This window comes from Atheta coriaria, unplaced genomic scaffold (assembly GCF_025399875.1).
Source record: "Atheta coriaria isolate IRGN ID8LTWV9N9 unplaced genomic scaffold, Caltech_Dcor_3.1 hic_scaffold_9_pilon, whole genome shotgun sequence".
NCBI classification, from domain to species: domain Eukaryota; kingdom Metazoa; phylum Arthropoda; class Insecta; order Coleoptera; family Staphylinidae; genus Dalotia; species Dalotia coriaria.
This window is the reverse complement of record NW_027045451.1, coordinates 1,893,377-1,914,312: the sequence shown is the minus strand read 5'-3', so window position 1 is coordinate 1,914,312 and position 20,936 is coordinate 1,893,377. Positions and strand designations below refer to the sequence as shown.

The following is a 20,936-nucleotide window of genomic DNA, read 5'->3' as shown; positions in this document are numbered from 1 at the left end:
TAATTTCGGGGATGAAGCGCAGAGACATCGTAGCTGTAGGTTGGGCCGGGAGCAGTGGATGGACCGAAGCAGTGGGCCGTGGACTGTCTTATAACGACACGTGCCAAAAAATTTAAAAATCTGATCCTCCCCTGTTCTCTTTCTTCTAACTCCTCCTCTTCTCTACTCTACTCTACTCTCTGTTCTCTTCCTTCTATCTTCTCTTATTCTTTACTACTACTACTCCTACTTCTATTTCTCTGTTCTCGTTTCTCCACTTACTTTCTTACTTCTCTTATTGCCTTCACTTGTATTTCAATTTCTCTTATATTTCGTTGCAATTCATATATGCAACCCAAATTACATCTGATATTTTTATATTTGAGAAAAATGCCTTCTAAACCTGAGATTCGATCCGTGTCCGCTAGCATGCCAGCAGGTGCACGTCTCCACTCGACCACCGAGTGTTTGTATCATTAATATTTGATTCTTCTATTTATGTTTCTACTTTATTCAACTTTTTAAAAACAACAACACAAGCCTTAGCTATGTTGTACACATTTCACGCACACAAGATTCATACGCAATATGATGTAAGATGCTTAACCTGGAAACGATAAAGAGGATATCACAAAGAAATGTGAATGCGATTGAAATTTTAAATAGTGTTTTATTAATTATATTTAACAATATATTCATTTTTTAAATAAAGAAATATTGACGACTATCAAATCCCGCAGCAGTAAAGACTTGCCTTAAAATACGCACATCTCCAATACTACCGTCATATTGTAAACTCCATGGTTCGTGGTCTATTTGCAGGAACTTATTTTAATACAAGTTATTGCTAGATGTGAGAAGATAACTGTCAGCCGACGGAACCACACACGCGTGAACTGAATATCAAAAAATACAACTCATCCCATCGCACTTGTGAAACCTCGATCACGCCCGACTCCGGTTCATGTCGCCTATTCTTTATTTAATAACAATCGATGTACTTAATTATGTTCTGAAGAAACAAAATAAATCGCGATGAACACGCGCGGTACACCCTGTGACCGAAATTACACTGAATGTGCCCTGATCTGCACACAGCTAACGTCGGCAACACGCGGTCACTATCAGTATTGCGAAGCCCCCATTGAGAAGGATCTAGAATAGACGAAATGGACGTAGACTTTAACAGTTTAAAGTTTTACTTTTAGTTTACGATTTCCGTAAATCTCTATACCAAAACGAATAATCAAGTGCATTCCGGCCATCGCCGTATCCCTGGGAGAAAATAAATTCAATTTGCAATTTTAAATAAAGTGTATGTCAGTCTACGGAACCAGCCACGCGTGAATCGAAAATTAATTCGCGATTGGTAAAAACACAATGCATCCCATCGCATTTTCAACTCAGTTGTTTTGATACGGTAAAAATAAAATAGGTAAAAGCGCAAGTAGTAATTCATCAATTTATCTTTCTTATTGTGCTATGCAAAGTAAAGTAAACACTTACTGTACTGAATAAACGTGTGGATTTTGGAGCTGGTTTCACATGACTGTCAGGACACCTCATGAAATTTTCCTTCTCCCATTTTCTTCTATGTTAAGTCTCCTTATGCATTTTCTATGCTTCACATCAGTCTTTCATCTTTTTGGAGAATGCCAAACTTAAACCTAAAAAACGTATTGTTAGAACAACACTGGACAATTTTCAGTCTGCTTCAATATTAAAAGTCAACAAAATACAATATTAGGAAAAAATAAAAATAAATTATTTACCTTTTCGAACAAGGTAATCAACAATCCTCCAGGAACAGAATGTCAAGGCATATAAAGCTATTTCTGTTTACTTCTTGCTACATCTGCTACTTCATTTTCTATTGCATCCTCCAAGAAGTGAAATTAAAGTATGGTGAACCCGCAAGTGTGACGAACCACATTCCCAGCCAATGTTACCTGATGTGAAAAAAAAAACATTAGTAAAATGCTGTAACATTTCCCTCGGGCTCAATATATAAAAAATATTGTCGTACTTTCGTGTGGATAACACGAAGAATATTTCCGTAATATTTCGAAGGGTCACATAAAAAAATTCACGTTACGAAGTATAAACAACGCTCATCAAAATTATCTTGGGGCGGTATAAGATAAAATCATCATCTTTAAATAAACATTAAGGTTTTAGAAGTATTGAATATAATGATAAAATTACCGCTTGTTCGAAACAAACGTAATCTTGATTGCACGCAATAAACACATTGATTGTCGTCGCGTAAACAGTACACGTGTGCACGAACAGAAGAAAACGAAAACAATTACACATATTCAAAAGTAGCGAGACTGGCGCCATCTAGCTTTGTATGTTTCAACTAGCAGTAGTTATGACAGGAAACTGTAATACAGAAAGATTTTGTGACTTCTATTTAGAAACATTACAAAAATTGGATTAAAAGTTAATAATTAGTTTCAATACTCACATTAACACTGCTGCTATTATTCTGCAAGGGTATGTTAAACTGCTGTGGACCCTGATACAACAACAAAACATTTGGTTTTAAAAAATGCCCTCACCGTGACAATGTTTGCACATTGCCGTGACCAGGATTCGAACCTGGGTTACTACGGCCACAACGTAGGGTCCTAACCACTAGACGATCACGGCTACCGAAGGCTTGTCAGCGTGTGTATATTCTTGTTCACAGAAACAACATGTAATTTTATATACGCTTTTCTTTACGTTTTAATTAAATACTTAGTTAATACCCACAAAAATTAGTTACGTGCATTATTAGTGACTGTTTTCAAGTGATGTTTTGTTCTTACCAGTGGTTCAGCTGATTCTTCAGCTGAATTTCTGGTTGCCTATGTTAACATAAGATATTAGAATTTGTATTCCCGCCGCATGATTTGTACTCACATGCTGTATTTGTTTACATGTTAAAGTTTCAGTCAAAATCATGGATAAAAGTTTCTCCAGCCCATTGTTTCATAACAAAAGTCCTTTCTCACCACGAACGCGACAAAGTTTAACATCGAAACGGACCCTGGCTGCACCGGCATTCAGGAAATCATCGTAAGTTATAATAACCTAGAAAACGGTTTGAATTTTGAATATAAATTTAAATATTTCCTTTTCATAAAGGCGCCTAAGTCTATCCGGTCGTTCTACAGCTACTGCTCAAATCATTCTGAAAACACCCCAAAACACTGTTGAAAGGTTTGGCCAGCCTTTGCCAGTACTTGTCACTGAAGCTCTAACTTTTGCTGATAGAAATGCAGCAGTGTCAGCCAGATTATCTCCTGAGTGTGGATATGCCTGGTTAGTATGTGGTCGCCGCCTCCTGATATGGCAGTACAGGGTTACACCCCTGCAGGTTCAAAGTGGTACACCAAAAAGGGGTGGCATGACTAACCAGTGCTATGAACTGCAACTACCACAGAGTGATTTGGCACACAAGGCAGAGTTAGTTGCTGTGTTTCCTTCAAGTGGCAACACATTCCCTTCATGCATTGCTGTCTCACCTGAGGGAGTAGTTAGGTACTGGCCAGTGGTTACTCATGAGGGCATGTCAGTTGAGCAACAGATAGACTTGCAAGGACAAGAATGTGATAGTCTCACTTCAGTTGAAGGATTGGGATGTATTTTGGCAACTACCACTTGTACAGTTGTTCTGGTGCAGAGGACTGAAGTTCCTAGGCCTGCTTTATCTTGCAATACTTTGAAAATGCCTTCAGGATGGCTTGGTGGGATCAGTAAGAGAATGTCTTCATTTATTTTTGGCCCAATTAGTACTGATACTTCAGCAGAAACGGTAAGTAATTAATTTGCACGATGTTTGAAGTTAAATTAATTTTAAAATTGTTCAGCGGATGGTAAGAGTTCTTGCTACCGCATTAGAAAATCAATCATGGCATATTTACGTCCTCGCTGGACATTCTCTACAAAAATGGAAACTATCCAATCATGAATCCGAAGAATTTCTCTACGCCGCTGACTTAACTCGTCCGGTTAAAGAAGGTTTCTTTAATACATTCTGGGAGACCTGTGGCGGTGAAATCAACGATGTCGAATCGTGGATTCTCGACATTCAAGGCGATTCCAATACTCTCACTTTGCTCGCTGCAGCAGTCAACACCCACATCTCTCCACAAATTCACTACGCATTGATAACAGTCGATGCTTCACCAACCCCGGCGCATTTCACCAGCTTCAATGTTCTCAAACTAACCGGAATTTATTCCGAGGAGAATTCATTGGAAAGTTTGGCATACAGATTCATCACTTGCAACCATACTTCTTACATTCACAATCGTCGTAGTATCACCGTGGTTAAACCACATGAAGAACCCGATTGTCTGGAATTTAATTCACCGCAGGATTATCTACTTGGCGGGTCAATTTGCGTCAATGCGCCGGTTTTCTTCTCCAGAAATTACGGTTTGGTGTCTGTTGCTGCTAATGACACCGATGTTAATACAAGCATCATGAGTACCGGTACCCCGTTAGAAACTTCTATTTTCGAGAGCGGCGCAAATGCTGGGAATTTAACATTGTATTCCATAAATCCGGAAGAGTTACAAATTGCTTACAAGGATGCAGTGAGCCAATTTTCTGCAGCATTCGTGTATCACATACATAATAAAATAGTATGTTACATTATTTTACATATAACAATGTATACTATTATTTATTTAACTTACTTTGTTTCTCCAGGACGAAAGAAATGCAATTATTAGCGAAACTTTCGCCATGGACGACAGTTACAAGCCCGGTATTGATTCTCCCATCGACCGAGTCGTTGTATCAATCAGTAACGACATATTGGCGGACACTCCAGCTAACGATCCACACTGGGTGAACAAGCCGGTTGGTTTGGGCAGTTCGTACGCAATGCAAATCACGCCGCAAATCGAAGATAAACAAAGATCTCATGCGCTTTTTGTAAAGTTTCTCAAAGAGTCCGAAACCTGGAAGAAGCTCGGCGCTGTTACGCTGCGTAACTCTGCTATGTTAACCGGTCACGTCTTAGCGGAGAATAGTGAGAAAATCGTCGCAGCATTAGCACTGCGTGCAAGACCTGTGGATGATATTATCCAGCGAGCGATTGATGCAGCTGTAGATGGTCTGGATATTTCCAGGAGGGTGGACTAACAAGTCAAAATATTTTCTATACTCAACTTTACAAGTTTCAAAATGTCATCATCGAGATGGTGGCGAACTGTGATTCCGCTGCACATTCAGATATGAATCCTAATGAGGTGGCACTCATGATCCTTAACACAAATGTGGTGATTTTGGACGTTTTGCAGCAAGTATTAAGTTATCGGCAAGCTAATGCTGAGTATTATGAGCCGATTTGTTGTTCTCTGTCAGCGGAGTTTGTGCCATGGACTGCAGCAAGTGGCAAGGATGGTTTAATGGATAGTTTGATTTCTCTCGTAAGTTATTACAAGATTTCTCCAAATTGTTAGTACACAATATTTTAATTATACGTTTTAGCAATACTTGACTTATAACTACGGCGCGAAGGCAACAAGCGAATTTGATCTTCAGAAAACATTGTTTGAACAACAAGTTGCGCTAATTGATATAATTCTTGATGGCAGAAAATCTCATCATCAGAGCATTCAAGGTGGACCTAATGCTGATATTATGTTCAAACAGTACGCATTAGACCGAAAGAAGTTAATTCAACCATTGAGTAAGTAATGATAAATACTTTTTGATTGTTATAAACTTAAATGTTTTTACAGTTGAAGAGGCGCAATGGGATGGTGCAGCGACTTTAGCTGAAAAATATCTCGATTTTGAATCACTTATTCTTATCTGTGAGAAAACCAACAATCAATCACGCTTGGACACGTACATGGAGCGTTTTAAAGATCAAGACTTTCCTAATTTTGTTTACAACTGGTTCCTACAGGAGAATAAACAAGGAAAACTTATCGATCTCTGCAATCGTCACGACGTTCCAAATCAATCCTCTCAAAATCTACGCAGTTTCTTAACTACACATCCGACGTTATCTTGGATTCAGAATACATTTGATCGAAATTTCTTAGATGCTTCAGCTACCTTAAAGCGTCTAGCGTTGAACGAAACCGATTCGCTCACAAGGCAAAAAACTATGTTGAGTTTAGCTAAGCTGGCGGCTCTCACAAGTGCAAAAACTAACGAGAAAGAAATTGAGAACATTAATATGCAACTAGATTTGATTGTTTATCAGGAGGAACTACCCGATTATGTTCTGCAACAGTATGGCTACGATAGTTTAAAACCGAGCGTAATTCCAGCAAAGGAATTGATACATTTATACACTTGTGAGGAGTATAAAGATGCTACTGAATTAGATTACAAGAAAAGTTTGGATTTGTTGAGTTTTATCAAGGATGAAGAGTTGCAAAAGAAGCTGGCGTTGAATATTTGGAAGAGCGCAATTTTGAGAGATCATTGGGACGATAAGAACTTGGATTCCCCGATTGAGATATTGCAAAACAAACTTATGTTTAAAATTGTAGATTTGGCGTTAGTTTTGGGTAAGTATTTTGACTTGCAATTTATACTTATACCTAATAATTAATGTGTTTGTTTAGGTGCTGATCCCAAATCGCTTCTGCCTCCCTTAAATTCATTATTAAATCACCCTGAACTTGTTGAATTGCAAAACAATAAGAGTTTTGAATACCTTCTGAGGACTGGATATGAACATGTCTCGAATATAATGGAGATTTAGAATATGTCTGTTTCTATTTAACTATTTTCATAATAAAATAAATTTGAAAGCGTTTTTACTCTGAATTACTCTGCATTTTCATTAATATTCATACCTTAGCTTTGATTACTAGTTCCACTTATAGATGTCGTGACCCTTTATGAGCCCATGGAAGGGTTTGAATCGAATTTAAAATCATAACCCTTTTCTTTCATACGTTCACATTCAGTCATACACGCACTCGCTTCATTCGCTCCGGCAATCATTCATCAAATTCTTTGTGTTTCGTCCAACAACATTCATCATCCACACGCGCTATTTTTCTTAAAAATAGAACACAATAACGTGTCGTGTAATCATCAGTAACAATGGATGACCTCGACACGAAGAAGACGCTCAACTTTATCAACTTACTCAACACGCTCAAACATTCGTCGCGCAAAGGATGGGATCAAATGGATGTGAAGAATCATGAGCAGATCTCCGGGCACATGTACGCCATGGCGATGATGACATTTTTGATCGGTAAAAACAGCGGCCTCGACAAAAATAAGTGCATGCAGCTAGCCTTGGTGCATGACCTGGCAGAGTGCATTGTTGGTGATATCACGCCAAGGGACAACGTGCCAGAGGATATCAAGCACAATCAGGAGCTGCAGGCTATGGAGGATATTGCAAAGCTGCTGGGTGAAGAAATCGGCGGGGAGATTCTGGCGTTATATAAAGAGTATCTGGCAAAGGAAACCAATGAGGCTAAGTTTGTCAAAGACTTGGATAGATTTGATATGATTTACACTGCATTGTGGTATGAGAAGAGGGATATGGCGCCAGAAAGTCTACAGGAGTTCTTTGACAGCACTCATGGAAAGTTTGAGCATCCATTCGTAAGGAAACTAGTTGCAGAGCTGCTCAATCAAAGACAGGAGTTTAGTGGTGCAAGTACAAATGGAACTAGCACATGTGAACAACCACAGTTCTGATTAGAGGCTATAACTAGTTCAATTTAACAAATAATAAATTATTAATTGTTGATCTGTTGCTCAGCTTTCAAATTATTTAATTTAAGGTAGGATATTACTTAGTGTAACAAATTGGTACTTGTTGAAAGGAATTTTTAAATCTCAGCCTCTGGTAGTTACCACTTTTAATAATTGCAAGTATCTTTATCATGTAAGGCAGGCAGAAGCTTCTAATAATAAATATTTTTATTCATATTGTGCTTTTTTTTGATTATTATTTATTATTGCAGTCAAATTTGCTTGCATATTAGTGTTTCTGATATAAAGTACAAAAGAAACAATCTCAAAACTGTTTGCAGCATTGGCTCATGTTTTTAAGCTCTTAAATTTACCTCAACATAAGATAAAATAAATTGTGAAATAAAATTCCATTTCCACATTAGTAATTTAAAAATATATAATTAAGAGGAATATAGTTACCAATAATTTGATGAGTGGGAGATTCTGTGGTCGTGGTCACTTCCTAGAATACGAAACAAAGGATTAATGACCGGAAATATGCCAATTAAATGCAAGTGTGATCCAAGCATTTGAATTGTTATTGTTTACTTGACAAATAACCTTCAAAGACCAGCATTCACATCAAAAATGAGAAACATTACAAGTTTTCTTATATTTCTCTTGAAATTAGGTTTTATATCAGCATCTTTAGAGTTTGCTGGACGCAATCGATCATTAAACATTGATTTCAAAAACCTAACTGGCCTCACATGTTTTCAATGCAAGTCAAGTTTACAAGACACCTATCCAGCATGTGATTCAATTTATTTTACCGGGACTAACAAGCGCATGAAAACAGATTTATTAATGCAATGCCGCGAAGAGATGTCGTTCTGTGTGAAGAAGGTGCTTACCAAATCGAAAACAGCAAGGATCACAGAAAGAGGATGTGGAAGTCACGATTTAAACATGAAAGTTGTACGCACTGGTTGCATGTTTAGCAATGACATTGAAATATGCGTTTGTCAGAAGAACCTATGCAACCACACTAACAAGTTATGCCGGTTGCACCACTCAAATTGGCCGGTACTTCTTGTATTTGTTTACAATATTCTAATCTATATTAATACATAACAAATAATTAATAGTTTAATTGTATTTACATTGTCACAAATTCTATATGCTACTATTGCATTTGTTCATTCATTTTTTTTCAACTGCTTTGCCACTTGTCTCACTTGAAGAAAATGACTTTATTATTTCCATTGCTTCATTTGATAGATGTTTCAACCCCTAGGGTAAATCATGTTTTTGAAAACGAATTAAGTTCCCTTATAATAACTTCAAATTTACGTACAATAATTATTGGTAATTCCTTTCTTTTATCTTCTGGCACTAGGTTGGGATTATGTTGCAGCTGAGACCAACCCCAATGCGTTGCAATGATGATGCCAATGCCGGATATCATAACTACATTTTTTTGGAAGAACTTCACGACTTTATTTCCGCTCATTTTTGTAGCTTATTGTTTATTTTCTATCAAAATATCAAATGCAATTGATATTTACGCATGAAGTTTACTTATATTTAGAGGTTGACATTATAATCAACATGAGATAAGATCATAACAATAAACATTCAAATTGAGATAAATTTGAGATGAAAATAATATAAAAATCTATCTAGAATAGCAGTAGAATATATTTTAAATCTAAAAACAGTAGAGAATTATAAATTTACGTGGTATAATGATGTAAAATGATTGAAGCCTTATTTAAAATACTTATCTATATGATTCTGTACCACGTGCTACCCAAATTACACTCCACGAAAGTCTAACCTGATCATAACAAAATATTTATCAATATCTTCCCCAACAGAAAATAACATTTAGAAACGATGTCGTCAGATTCATCAGATGCTTCAGATGTTGAAGAACAAGTTGATGATGTTACAGAAGAAGAAAGAGTAATTTACACACCGCAACATTAACGAAATATTATCTCCTGCACTTTCTTATTTTAGCTAAAAATCAGAAGTGAACTATCAACAATGTCTTTTGAACAACTGCAAAAACTAAAGGAAGAAATAGGTTCCAAAATGTATAACAAAACCGTTCACGGGGACAACAACAAGAAGAAAGAACCCAAAAAACAGTTCACTAGAGTCAATAAAAACAGGCCAAGAGAAAGGTCTTCCAAAATCAAACCAAGACTCATTCAGAGACAGATACCTAATATTCCACAGCCTAAACAGCAATACAGCAGGGATCCAAGATTTGATGAGAAATGTGGAACTTTTGACAAGGATCAGTTTAGAAATGATTATAAATTTGTAGAGGAAATTAAAAGAGATGAAAGGAAACAACTTGCTGCTGAATATGAGGAGACCAAGGATGGAGACAAAAAGAAACAGATTAAATTACTTATTCAGAGAATTGTAGGTTCTGCAAGCTGGTTTCTAAACAGTGATTAATATTTGCTTTTATTTTGCAGGATAATCAACTTAGAGAAAGTGAAAAACTTGATAAAATTGAGCAAAAACAAAAGCAAGATGCTGAACAATTCCAACAGATGAAAGAACAAGGAGAGAAACCATTATACAAGAGGAAGTGTAAGTTATTCATCTAGTTTTTGTTATGTGTGTAAATTACTAAACATCATTTTACAGCTGACAAGAAAATTGAAAACTTGGTTGCTAAGTATGAAGATCTTAAGAAGAATAACAAAGTTCAGAAGCACATCGAGCGTCGTTCCAGAAAGTTACAGGGCAAGGAGAGAAAGAGGCTAGATAATGTCAATTAATAAACAAATTAAATTAATTGTTTTCTAAATTATTTTGCCCCTCCATGCTAGCAACCAGGCATTCAGTAAAATGTTTGCAACCTTTTCCCTATAACCTACAAATACGTCAAATTTTAACAAAACCCTTCAGAATTTACTTAAAATACAACAAAAACATTGAATTAAACGATTTTAATAACGTTAAAATTAGTATTTTTATTAAATAATTCCATTAGTGTATTAGAAAGGGTGCCTACGAATTATTTTTGTGTTGATATGGAGGCCAAAGATAACTTTCAATCATGTGATGATCTAACAAACACAAATGAAGAAAGTTCATCAGAAATCACAACAGATACCTTAGGATCTGGTACAGAAAAGCTTCCTTCGAAAATAGAAAGCAAAGGAAAAGAAGATAAATATGAGCTTTCATTTGAATTTAGACAAAAACTAGAGCAGTTTCCTGAGATTTTAGATTTTATCAAAATGTTACAGAAATGCATTGAGAAACAGAAGAAAAAATTGAAAAAATATAAAAAAGAGGTAACTATTCCTTAATTTCATTATACCACTTAAGAAAAATTTTAATTTACTGATTTTGAATGATAGAAAGTGAAGAAAAAATCAGTTGCAACTCAAACCAATCAAGAATCCATTAAAAATGGATGTACAATTGAAGCAAAACCAAATTTAACTAAATCAGTAACTGAAGAAATAACTGAAGCTGCCCAGCAAGCACTGCACACAAATGGATTTGTCTATGAAGAGACATCAGGACTCTACTATGATTATAACTCTGGTTATTATTACAATGCAGTAAGTTAATATGTTATAATTAAATGCTTGGACTCCAACTTATCAAAAACTAAAAATATTCAACAGGAATATGGTTTATATTATGATGGCAACTCAGGCACATATCTCAAGTATAATCAAGACACAAAAGAGTATGAATTCCACTCACAAACAGAAGGTATTGAAGTACAACATACAAAACACACCAAGCGAAAAAGTAAAAAAAGGCAAAAATCAAAACAGGATGAACCACATGTAAGTCATAAAACAGTTCTTCATGCAGTTGATTTTAATCTTCGTTTTGTTTGCTGCAGGTAATCAAAACTTCTATTAGTAATCTGGACGAATTGACGATGTCGTTCGATTCGCTGCGAGTGTCGGCGTACCGTCGGCGCGGATGCGGTATGTACTGAACGCGTTTGAATATAGCGGAATTATTATTTGCAGGACGACGACGAAGATCAAGACGCAAGAAAGAAGACCAAGATTTCACCTGAGGTTAAACCACAGCAAGAGTTGGAGGACGGCGAATGTACAGAACTCTCTGAAAGTTCGTCTACTAGTTTCTCGGATGAGAGTGATATTGGTAACAATAGACGAAACTAAAAGTATTAAAATTAAGAAAACGCACAAAAACACATTAAATGTTTGTTCGTTTCCTTAATTTTCGTGTTGTATAAATGTGCCTTTATAAAATTACATTTTAAAACAAAATTTTGATTGATATTGTCCACAATGGTGTTAAGTATACTATTTATTGTTTTTTTTTTTCAGACGTATCAAAACAATATCCCCCATGCATGCGGATAATAATCGAAGAAACCGCAATTCCATCTTTAAAACCAGGCTCTCTGCACCTGATAACTTTCGAGGGTGGGTCAATAGGTCGCGAAGGCGGACATGCCTTGCTTCTGCCTGAAATCAACACCAGCAAACACCATGCAAAGATCACCTACGACTCTGAAAAAAACTCCTATTTTCTAACTGATATAGGCTCCAGGAACGGCACGCTCCTAAATGGCAAACGCGTATCCCCAGCAAAAGTTGAAAGCGAGCCGATGGAAATTCCGCATGGCAGTCGGGTGCAAATAGGAAGCACTATTCTCTTGTGTCACGTGCATAATGGCAATCAGACATGCGGCCATTGCGAGCCGGGATTATTGAAAAACTTGCAAACCAAAGAACCAACTACAGAAGAAGAAGTTAAAAATACGAAAAGTATAGATCACAAACATCAGTTGAAGCAACTACGGAAAAAGTTTGGTTTAACGCAGAATGATCAAGGAAAGACCGCCCCCGGGGCGGGATATAAAGATAGAGCATTACAGAGACGCGTCACGGTCGGCAGTCAAAATCCACATGAAAAAACACAGACTGCTTCCCTTACAGAGTAAGTTTTTTGGTTAAATTTTGATGCAAATCTAATAATATTCTAATATTTAACTAGATCCATTGCGTCAAACAATAAAGGGTTTAAACTACTATCAAAGATGGGTTGGAAAGAAGGTCAAGCACTTGGGAAAGACAATCAAGGACGATTAGAACCCGTAAGTTGTAAAATTAAACTACATAACATGTACACCACCAAAACATAACAAAATTCCGTTTAGATTGAGCTTTTATCGAATCCCGGAACCTCTGGAATGGGTTCCACAAGCGATACCAAAGTGATTCAACCCAGCACCATTGTACAACCGAAAAATCCAAAGAAGAATGTTTGGAGTAAAGCACAGGAGCGCTATAATCAAGCGCAAGCACCGGACGACATCTTTGATTTATCGGATTTATAAATATTTAACATGTATCAAAATTATAAAATATTGTGCCCCGCACATATCAAGAGAGAGCAAACGAATTATAAAATAAGAACTGAACAAGTAATAATCGTATTATTTGGTTGTTTACCTTCGTGTCGAGACGGAGTACGCGGCCCGCGCAAACCTCTTACTGAAGAAATGAGTGTACTCCATAAGGCCCAGCGACATATTGACGTCATCTTATAAGAACTCATCTGCAATCATTATTAATGATCCAAGCGCAAAGGTCCCATTATTATTCGCGAATTAACAATGTCGATGTCGATGTCGATGTCCATGTCGGTGTCCGAATCGGAATCGGACAGCGTGTCCGGCTCCGAGTAGTCAGAGCTGCTTATATTGATGACATCTTGTCGTGGTGGTGGGTTTGAGGCACGGGTACGACCACGCCTGCTGGCGCCTGTTGGTGTGGGTGCGGGGCGAGTAATGCGTGCACCACGTGTTCGGCCACGTCTTCGGCCACCACGGGCCGGAGGTGACTTACTTGCACGCTGGAATTCAGTTTTACGCTCGGCGACAACCACTTTGCGTGTGGCTTTCTCTTCTTCAGTCTTTTTGGCGACCACCTGACATTATAAACAAGTTATTTTTATACAATTAATACTTCATACTCGTGCATTGTACTCACAAGTGATACAAGGTTATTAATGGTAATACTGGAAGCTTGTGAAGTAATCACTTGTCTGCAAATCGGACAGTTTTTGCTGTTTTTCATCCAGGTGAGTATACAAAGCTCACAAAAACTGTGCTGGCAATTGACTGTGACTGCACTGATGAATAACTCACTGCAGATGCTGCATGTGAGCTCATCATCAATTTTGCTATCATTTGATGATCCTCCAGATGCAACCGTATTCACTGTCACTACCTGTGGTGGTTGTTCAGATTGTTTTACATCTGTAGTGGGCACAAGAGGAGGATTTGCAGGTGCTTCTAATTGATTCACAGCTGTGGCAGTGTTATCCAAATTAATTATTTCCACATCACCATAATTTACATCTGAATTATTGTAAATAATATAAAATGTTATGTGTTAAGAATATAAAATTTTTAAATACCTGGATCTCTTTGTAGTTTAAAACCAAATAAATATGTGGAAAATTCTATAGTATCATGGTGATGCAATTCAAATGGTGTGTTTGGCGTTATTTTTCTATCATTTACATATATCCCATTGGAACTCTGCATAAAATAAGTAAAAAAATCAAAATATGCACAACTTAAGTTTAGTTCTTGAGTTCTTACCAAATCAGTGATGTACCATTTACCATCATTGGTTGTAAACTTGCAGTGATGACGACTGATTAAAAGTTCAGCAATAATATATGAGCATTCTAATGCTCTACCCACAAGAAACTGCAAGACAAATAAATATGTGATATGCAATTGGAAAAAATTTAACCAATGAAACATACCTGATCACACAACGAAATATAATGCCCAGTTGCAAATTCAAACAGTTCCGGCATCATGTAATACTAATACTATTTACTATTAAACAAATGATCGTTGAGAGCAGATAACTACGTCTTGTTTTTAGCGACCGTTGATTGAACCGTGAAAAACCGCCACACGAGCAGCAGTTTTTTAACCTCAATAAACAGAAGAACGTGTCTCGTTTCTTTAGCAAATATTTAGCCACCTTCGATATTAGGAGAATAACAGCTTAACAACACGCAAAACGGTTTGCTTCAGAAATAAGTACTAATTGAAGTAACTGCCACAGTAGTTTCTGCACGACGTAAAACTTTGAAACTTCGTTTGAAGGAGGAAATAATCTGACAGACTTTGAAATTGTGTAAGTATGCAATTGACCTTTCTCTGACCGTTGTGTATAACAAGTTGCATAAATGTCGCTGGAAACTATTTAAAAACGGATAGGTTGATTAAAGTTTCTTTTTTACAGTGTAGTACAAGATTAGTACAATAAAGAATAAACTATGTTTTCAAAGCTCTTAAGCTGGAGAACGTTTTGGTCTCAATGTTAACTCGCCAATATGCACCTCAGGCGGAGTGCTCAAAACATACAAAATAGTATCAGCCACATCCTTGGCCTCCAAATACGGCCATCCTTTAAACATGTCAGCAGATTCTTGAGGAAGATTTTCCTCAGTGAAAAATTCGGTCTGCACTAATCCTGGACTAACACTAGTCACTTTCACATTCAACCCTTGAGCAGTAATCTCATCCCTCAAACAATGACTTAAATTTGTGACCGCATGCTTTGTCGCAGGATACACATTAAAAGACGGAATATAAATAGATGTGTGTCCTGCGACGCTGTTCACATTCACGATATGTCCGTCGATATTATTCTCTCGCATTATTTTAATAGCTTCTCTCGTTGCAATCAACAATCCAATCACGTTTATCTCAAACATGGTACGCCAATTGTCCGTGATTCCATCGATGAGATTTCCGCCCAGATTAGCTCCAGCGTTATTGATAAGAATATGTACTTTTCCTACATTGGAAGTGGTCCATTGGAAAGCCTTAAGAATATCGGATTCTTGCGTCATGTCACATTTTACACCGTAGAGTTTTCCAGGCGCATTCGAAGCAACAAGTGAATTAGCTAGAGTTTGGATTCTTTCAACGCGACGAGCAAGTCCAACTACCTATTAGTGTCAATAAAATAAATTATGGCATGAAAATAAGTTATTTTAAAGAATAACTTACGACAAGACCGGATCTGACAAGTTTTTCAGCGACAGTCGCGCCGATTCCTGCACTTGCCCCAGTAACAATCGCAACTTTTCCTGCCCAACGCTCCATTTTTAAATATTACTAACAGTTGATGCAACAGCAACCACAGACTTAGGTTTATTGCTTATATTCGATGCATCATTTTTCTATTTATGATGTCTGCTTCAAGGATGAAGTCATTTTTGTTTGCCAATTAATGTTATTAATTTAATTGACTAGATAACTATAAAAGATATGCACGTGTAATAAAAACAGTAACAACAGATATTATTTTATTGCTCAATCAATCGTGAAACTTATCAATACATATAAAAACCGAAATAAATTTCGTGTTTTAGCGTCAAGGGCGCCTGCTATTCTTTAAAAGCAATAAAACATATGAATTTATTACAGTAGAGCACGGTGCAGCAGAAGTGGCGAGCATGTATCAGTTGTGCGCAATGAAATAATACCCGAAAAGGACGAAATCCAGCGCGAGTGAACTAAACCAACGCAAATAGCAAAGTAGAGGAGCGTAGAGGACCCTAGGGGACTGCGACTGGACTGCTGGACGATTAAGGAACGACTGAGCGCGGTGCGCACTCCGCGCTCGTCTTTTAAACCCACGGGCAACCTGCTAAAAGTGGTGGGGGAAGGCACACAGGCCCACGATTGGTCGCGTGTTGTGAGTACCTAGTCATTAAGGGCGAGATTCGCCGGCCCACCCCATTTTGCCTAGGATGACGAGTTACTTTTACCGCTTCTGTACTGTACCCTGAATACGAGTCACTTCTACCGCTACCCTCGTACGGTGCCCCGAATAAAGTCACTTCTACCGCTACCCTCGTACAAATTCAAAGGAATCCCCAATATTTCAATAAACACAAACAAATTTAAACAATTTATATTGTAAATTGCTCAATATATTCCACCTCCAATGGATGTAAATCCGGACCAGCGATAATCAACGAATGCAAAGGTCCCCCCAAATCAACCTCACTCATCTTTTCTAAACTACAGCCAACAATCTGTTGATTCTCAGCACCTACTCTAGCCAAACCAATACAAAACACATCCTTTTTAATCCCTGCCTGTTTCCTATCAATAATTTGCAACAATTGCACAGCAGCTTCCTTCACAGACATAAATCTAGGTGGCATGTATTCCCTTTTCTTTTTTGTGAGGCTTTCCAATGTAGGTTCTTTCACCTTAATGTCTAACAAACATAGAGTGTGTAACTTCCTATCATAATTTGCAACAATCTTATCATAAAAACTATCAGGTTGCCAAGTGTCATCCCAGTACGGAATTGAAATTGTCTCACCAAAGCTGTACAACTGTAACCCACAACAGCCCACAGCATTCATAATGGAAGCATTATGTACAACTTGATAGGGAATGCCTTTTTCTTGTGCTCTTAGGATGAAATCTGTGTGTGTTGTAGCACCAAATGGATCTCCAACTACAAGCAGTGCTACATCTTCTGTGCCAGAGCCTGCTAGAATGTCATCTGCGCCTTGTTCAACAAGATCACGATCAGCGACGATTAATTCACGCCCATAAAACTTTTCCTTTAAGAAATTGTTTATGTTATGTATGTTTTATTAACATTTTTGCAGGTTACCTTACCAAGGCTTCAGTTCCACAGGTTAAAATCGATGTGTACGCTTCTAAATATACTCGGGAACACTTCCTAACGATTTCAAGTCCTTTAACGGTAATATCCTTGCAATCACCGAGACCTAAACCAATTATATAGAACATTTTTAAGTGAAATAAATTTAAATCTTGAACTTGTACGTTTTCACTTCTTTCACGTGGTTGGAATGTTTAAATCGTTGGTATGCAACACAGTACACATCAAGTTGAATATATTTTACACAAATATAGATTAAATTAAATAAATTGATAAAAGAGCATCATAATAATGAAATAATGATGCAGAAATAATGTTGCGTAGTTTCTTGATGCTTCATTATGTTTATACATATCTAAAATAGAACATTTTAATTTTATCCTATAATTTAACGTCATTTTGATACTTACTGCGTGGATAGTACACTAATGATTTTAATTTTACATAACCAGTTGCCGGAATTCTCAATTCACAAGTTATTAAATCTCCTTCATAAAGATCAGTAATTTTTGCAGTTGCAGTTGTAAAAGTTGTATAACGACCGTCTTCTTCGTGTCGCACTGTGTCCCATTCAATTGGTTCCAAAGGGTTTCTATAAACAAGAATGATGAATGAGTGGCAATGGAAAAATAATGATTAAAGTGCGTGTTTAATTACTAACTTATTAATAACATCATTCTTGTGGTCACGATAGAGAGTAATTCTTGGTTTTGGATATGCCTCTGACGCCATGCACGTAAAATTGACTTTACCATCTTTTGCGACAGTTTCCATCATTTTTAAATCACGCTCAGGCTCTAAAATGCATCAAAATACATACATAAGTCTTTTTTATTAACCTAAATAAATGCGTTTACCAAAGACTATCATATTTTTCTCGGAGAAATCTTCATCGGCAAAAGTAGAAACTGCACATTTGTAAGTCCCAGCTATGTCTGTAGTAGGATTAAGTATTTTCATAGCACGATACGCCATTTTGTCGTCGTTGCTCACAGAATAATTCGTATCGACGCGATCGCGCAAAACACCTAAACTCTGCGGTTTCTTCGGTGGAATCCATTGGTAAACCGGGTCTTCGTTAAGAAACCATTTCACTACCAGGTGGGTATCATCCGAACGCACAGAATAATTGCAATCCATGATGATTGGTCTTCGTGTGTTGTTGCGAACGGAACTTGGGACTTTAATATAGTTGATTTGTACGCACGATACATAATGGCAAACTAAAACATGAATTACAGCAATTTATTTCATTCGCTTACAAATTCTCAATTTTGTTAATGAAAAATTAAGAATTGATTGGGCAGATTGAAGGGTTAAATTAGGGTTTGAATATTTTAAACATGAACTCAGTCTTTTGTCTTATAAATAGCATCAAAGGGTGTAACACGCATACATCGCACACAGTTTTTTACATTCTTGCGGTCTACGTGACCGATTTGAGTATTCAAGTAGAAACAATCGCAAATACACCGAAATATTTAATTATTTACGTAGTTAATCAGTGTCTTAACACAACTGCACAATAAATCATCAACAATTTTATATAAATCAATACGCAATTTTTTCTTAAATAAAATTTAAATTTTTTTTGGTTTTACTCACCAAAAATAATCGCCAAAAGTGAAATCACTTTGTTAAATGCTTGCACCGCTTGAATCTTCAACATTTTAAAAATGAATTTTGGCTTTTGATCCGTTTTGGAGTTTTTAGCGTAGACTCCTCAACATGTTGAACTTTATCGACAAACTTTCCAACCGAAACTGACGCGCTAATCGACGATCTGATCGGAATACAGAATATCAGATGAGCTGACGTTTGCGCGGTTCACATGCGTTCACTTCACGCTCACCACCCTCCAACAAGGGCTGCACATAAAACGCGTTAGATGATTGATTAACCTGCGCTTGATTGGCTCTCACAGCTATTCAACCACGAATTTACAAAGTGTGAACGTATACAACCAACAAAACATAACCTAATCTATATAATCTAAAGCGACAACTATACAATTATAATGTTTATATAACTTTTAATGGAAGTACAAAAATCGTAACACTTGTAATGCTCTACAACTACCCGTACGCATACATTAAGTAATGATAATGTTAATTAATTAATTAAGAATAATTAGCATTGTAAAATTCGTAAAGCTGTGTTTTTGTTGGTAGAAATATGTTCCTCTTCATGATCATTTCATTTTTCAAGATTCAATTCTCACTTTTGTTTGCATTTAAAGTTCAAGTTTTACTCCAAACTGTATTTGTGATGTATGTGTCACACAGACGCCCGTTTTACCTTTAAATGCCCAGCGTTCCCTGCAAGAACCGTCTGGGACGGATGATAACTTGTATCCAATAACAACTCCTGATTGTCGCCATGATTCAACCCTAGACAGTTACATGAACATACCGACATGCGGTCCACATCCACATCATCATCATACGCGTGCCCAGCCAACAATTTCCCATTCACCGCCATTACTTCCCCATCCAAAGTCAACACATGATGCGATGATGATTGCAGCTCGGTATCTTCACGTCTGATATCCTCGGCGTTCATGGTCATGAACCGCAACACCAATAAATTAATACTGGCAGCCACAACTGCGAGGCCAAACAAAATAAACACCAAACTCAACGCGACATATCCAGGTTGATTCTGCAGCGCGTGATCATTCTGCAAAGCGACATAATCCCCGAAACCAATGGTGGTAAGGGTAACGAAACAATAATAGAAGCTGTCAAAATAGGTCCAGCCTTCATATCGTGAGAAAACCGCGGCTCCGGTGGTGATGATGATGGAGCTAAGCATGCCCGTTGCAAACATCAAGTTCATTTCGGTTGCTTCAATGCGTTGGCAGTGCATATACTTTTTGAATTGACGAATGACCACAGAAGCGAATTTATTGAGACGTTCACCGATGCTCTGGAACATAACTAGGCCGAGAGGAATGCCAACCATTGCGTAGCCCATGCAGAAAGCTTTTCCTCCGGCAGTCACAGGCGTGGAATGGCCGTAACCAATCATGGCGAGGACCACAGTCGCGAAGTAAAAGGCTCCGGCGAATTTCCATTGTGGTCCGGCTTTGTGCGGCTTGTATTCAATTATTACCAACTCCATCATGCGGTAATCTTCTTCGGAGATGTTGTATTTCAATTTTAACGCCCAGGTTGCATCTGAAAGGCAAATATTTATTCCGCCATTTTGTTTTTCAAGCAAAAAATAATAAACTATTTACCTTTGAGCATTACATCTCTCCTTGCTTCTTCATCAGACTCTAATGCATCAAAAACTGCGGCACCAATTAATAAATATGTAAAAGTACAGACAACCAAAGACAATGTGCGCACGTTTTGCCTTTTCATGGTGATTATAAATTAGTTACTACTTGAATTTAGTTTGTTTTCATCCAGGAAATATGAATTAAATAGAAAAATTGGATTTAGGACAGCTGTTTGCGTGTTCACGCACTTTGATAAGCATCGATCGACCGCGCTTTTCGGGATAGACGGGAAAATTCGCAATGCGCATGTGGAAAGCGCACGCTTTCCTCCAACATCGCAGGCATCAATT

General features: G+C 37.3%; 9 protein-coding genes, 2 long non-coding RNA genes and 1 other non-coding gene across 16 annotated transcripts; 5 read left to right on the top strand and 7 right to left on the bottom strand.

Annotated features, from left to right (window-relative positions):
- Positions 1-629: 629 nt before the first annotated feature.
- Positions 630-9,276, bottom strand: LOC135799052 (uncharacterized). 3 transcript variants are annotated; one of them, XR_010549872.1, is made up of 7 exons: positions 9,002-9,276; positions 8,559-8,937; positions 8,125-8,167; positions 2,450-2,500; positions 1,752-1,928; positions 1,486-1,646; positions 630-1,134 (listed from the first exon to the last, which is right to left on the bottom strand). It is a non-coding gene; the product is annotated as an uncharacterized lncRNA (long non-coding RNA). The 3 variants fall into 3 exon arrangements; XR_010549873.1 differs by lacking the exon at positions 630-1,134 and adding an exon at positions 1,236-1,254; XR_010549871.1 differs by lacking the exon at positions 630-1,134 and having other exon boundaries at positions 1,431-1,646.
- Positions 2,563-2,634, bottom strand: TRNAH-GUG (transfer RNA histidin (anticodon GUG)). The gene has a single exon. It is a non-coding gene; the product is annotated as a tRNA-His (tRNA).
- Nup133 (nuclear pore complex protein Nup133) lies at positions 2,668-6,771 on the top strand. The gene is given in 9 exon segments (XM_065312047.1): positions 2,668-2,683; positions 2,922-3,045; positions 3,115-3,784; positions 3,840-4,619; positions 4,687-5,107; positions 5,110-5,411; positions 5,473-5,674; positions 5,727-6,509; positions 6,567-6,771. Coding segments are annotated over 8 exon segments (3,414 nt in total). The 5' UTR covers positions 2,668-2,683; positions 2,922-2,929; the 3' UTR covers positions 6,707-6,771.
- On the top strand, positions 6,876-7,899 carry LOC135799051 (5'-deoxynucleotidase HDDC2). Its single transcript, XM_065312062.1, has one exon. The coding sequence runs from the start codon at positions 7,054-7,056 to the stop codon at positions 7,663-7,665; it is 612 nt and encodes a 203-aa protein (XP_065168134.1). The 5' UTR covers positions 6,876-7,053; the 3' UTR covers positions 7,666-7,899.
- A 98-nt stretch (positions 9,277-9,374) lies between the features above and the next one.
- Positions 9,375-10,465, top strand: LOC135799049 (ribosomal RNA processing protein 36 homolog). Its single transcript, XM_065312061.1, has 4 exons — positions 9,375-9,612; positions 9,670-10,083; positions 10,140-10,257; positions 10,315-10,465. The coding sequence occupies exons 1-4, from the start codon at positions 9,544-9,546 to the stop codon at positions 10,446-10,448; spliced, it is 735 nt and encodes a 244-aa protein (XP_065168133.1). The 5' UTR covers positions 9,375-9,543; the 3' UTR covers positions 10,449-10,465.
- Positions 10,466-10,509: 44 nt separating this feature from the next.
- On the top strand, positions 10,510-13,106 carry LOC135799042 (angiogenic factor with G patch and FHA domains 1). Of its 2 annotated transcripts, none has more exons than XM_065312050.1 (7): positions 10,510-10,970; positions 11,037-11,243; positions 11,310-11,477; positions 11,670-11,808; positions 11,997-12,612; positions 12,670-12,769; positions 12,833-13,106. In XM_065312050.1, the coding sequence occupies exons 1-7, from the start codon at positions 10,704-10,706 to the stop codon at positions 13,010-13,012; spliced, it is 1,677 nt and encodes a 558-aa protein (XP_065168122.1). In that variant the 5' UTR covers positions 10,510-10,703; the 3' UTR covers positions 13,013-13,106. The 2 variants fall into 2 exon arrangements, with proteins under 2 accessions (XP_065168122.1, XP_065168123.1); XM_065312051.1 differs by lacking the exon at positions 11,670-11,808 and adding an exon at positions 11,537-11,624.
- Positions 12,992-14,819, bottom strand: LOC135799045 (E3 ubiquitin-protein ligase CHFR-like). Of its 2 annotated transcripts, none has more exons than XM_065312057.1 (5): positions 14,455-14,819; positions 14,285-14,395; positions 14,098-14,221; positions 13,668-13,987; positions 12,992-13,605 (listed from the first exon to the last, which is right to left on the bottom strand). In XM_065312057.1, exons 1-5 carry the CDS (start codon positions 14,509-14,511, stop codon positions 13,246-13,248), a joined length of 972 nt encoding a protein of 323 aa, XP_065168129.1. In that variant the 5' UTR covers positions 14,512-14,819; the 3' UTR covers positions 12,992-13,245. The 2 variants fall into 2 exon arrangements, with proteins under 2 accessions (XP_065168129.1, XP_065168128.1); XM_065312056.1 differs by having other exon boundaries at positions 13,668-14,038; positions 14,455-14,816.
- On the top strand, positions 13,619-14,143 carry LOC135799053 (uncharacterized). The gene is made up of 2 exons (XR_010549874.1): positions 13,619-13,758; positions 13,831-14,143. It is a non-coding gene; the product is annotated as an uncharacterized lncRNA (long non-coding RNA).
- Positions 14,820-14,921: 102 nt separating the features above from the next.
- LOC135799048 (farnesol dehydrogenase-like) lies at positions 14,922-16,496 on the bottom strand. Its single transcript, XM_065312060.1, has 2 exons — positions 15,719-16,496; positions 14,922-15,657 (listed from the first exon to the last, which is right to left on the bottom strand). Exons 1-2 carry the CDS (start codon positions 15,812-15,814, stop codon positions 14,995-14,997), a joined length of 759 nt encoding a protein of 252 aa, XP_065168132.1. The 5' UTR covers positions 15,815-16,496; the 3' UTR covers positions 14,922-14,994.
- A 116-nt stretch (positions 16,497-16,612) lies between these two features.
- On the bottom strand, positions 16,613-17,568 carry Dph5 (diphthine methyl ester synthase). Its single transcript, XM_065312059.1, has 2 exons — positions 17,354-17,568; positions 16,613-17,295 (listed from the first exon to the last, which is right to left on the bottom strand). The coding sequence occupies exons 1-2, from the start codon at positions 17,486-17,488 to the stop codon at positions 16,627-16,629; spliced, it is 804 nt and encodes a 267-aa protein (XP_065168131.1). The 5' UTR covers positions 17,489-17,568; the 3' UTR covers positions 16,613-16,626.
- Positions 17,569-17,578: 10 nt separating this feature from the next.
- Positions 17,579-19,403, bottom strand: LOC135799046 (uncharacterized). Its single transcript, XM_065312058.1, has 5 exons — positions 18,966-19,403; positions 18,218-18,583; positions 18,022-18,157; positions 17,771-17,952; positions 17,579-17,715 (listed from the first exon to the last, which is right to left on the bottom strand). Exons 1-5 carry the CDS (start codon positions 19,027-19,029, stop codon positions 17,621-17,623), a joined length of 843 nt encoding a protein of 280 aa, XP_065168130.1. The 5' UTR covers positions 19,030-19,403; the 3' UTR covers positions 17,579-17,620.
- On the bottom strand, positions 19,373-20,925 carry Task7 (TWIK-related acid-sensitive K[+] channel 7). Its single transcript, XM_065312055.1, has 2 exons — positions 20,602-20,925; positions 19,373-20,539 (listed from the first exon to the last, which is right to left on the bottom strand). Exons 1-2 carry the CDS (start codon positions 20,726-20,728, stop codon positions 19,638-19,640), a joined length of 1,029 nt encoding a protein of 342 aa, XP_065168127.1. The 5' UTR covers positions 20,729-20,925; the 3' UTR covers positions 19,373-19,637.
- Between the last annotated feature and the right edge of the window lie 11 nt (positions 20,926-20,936).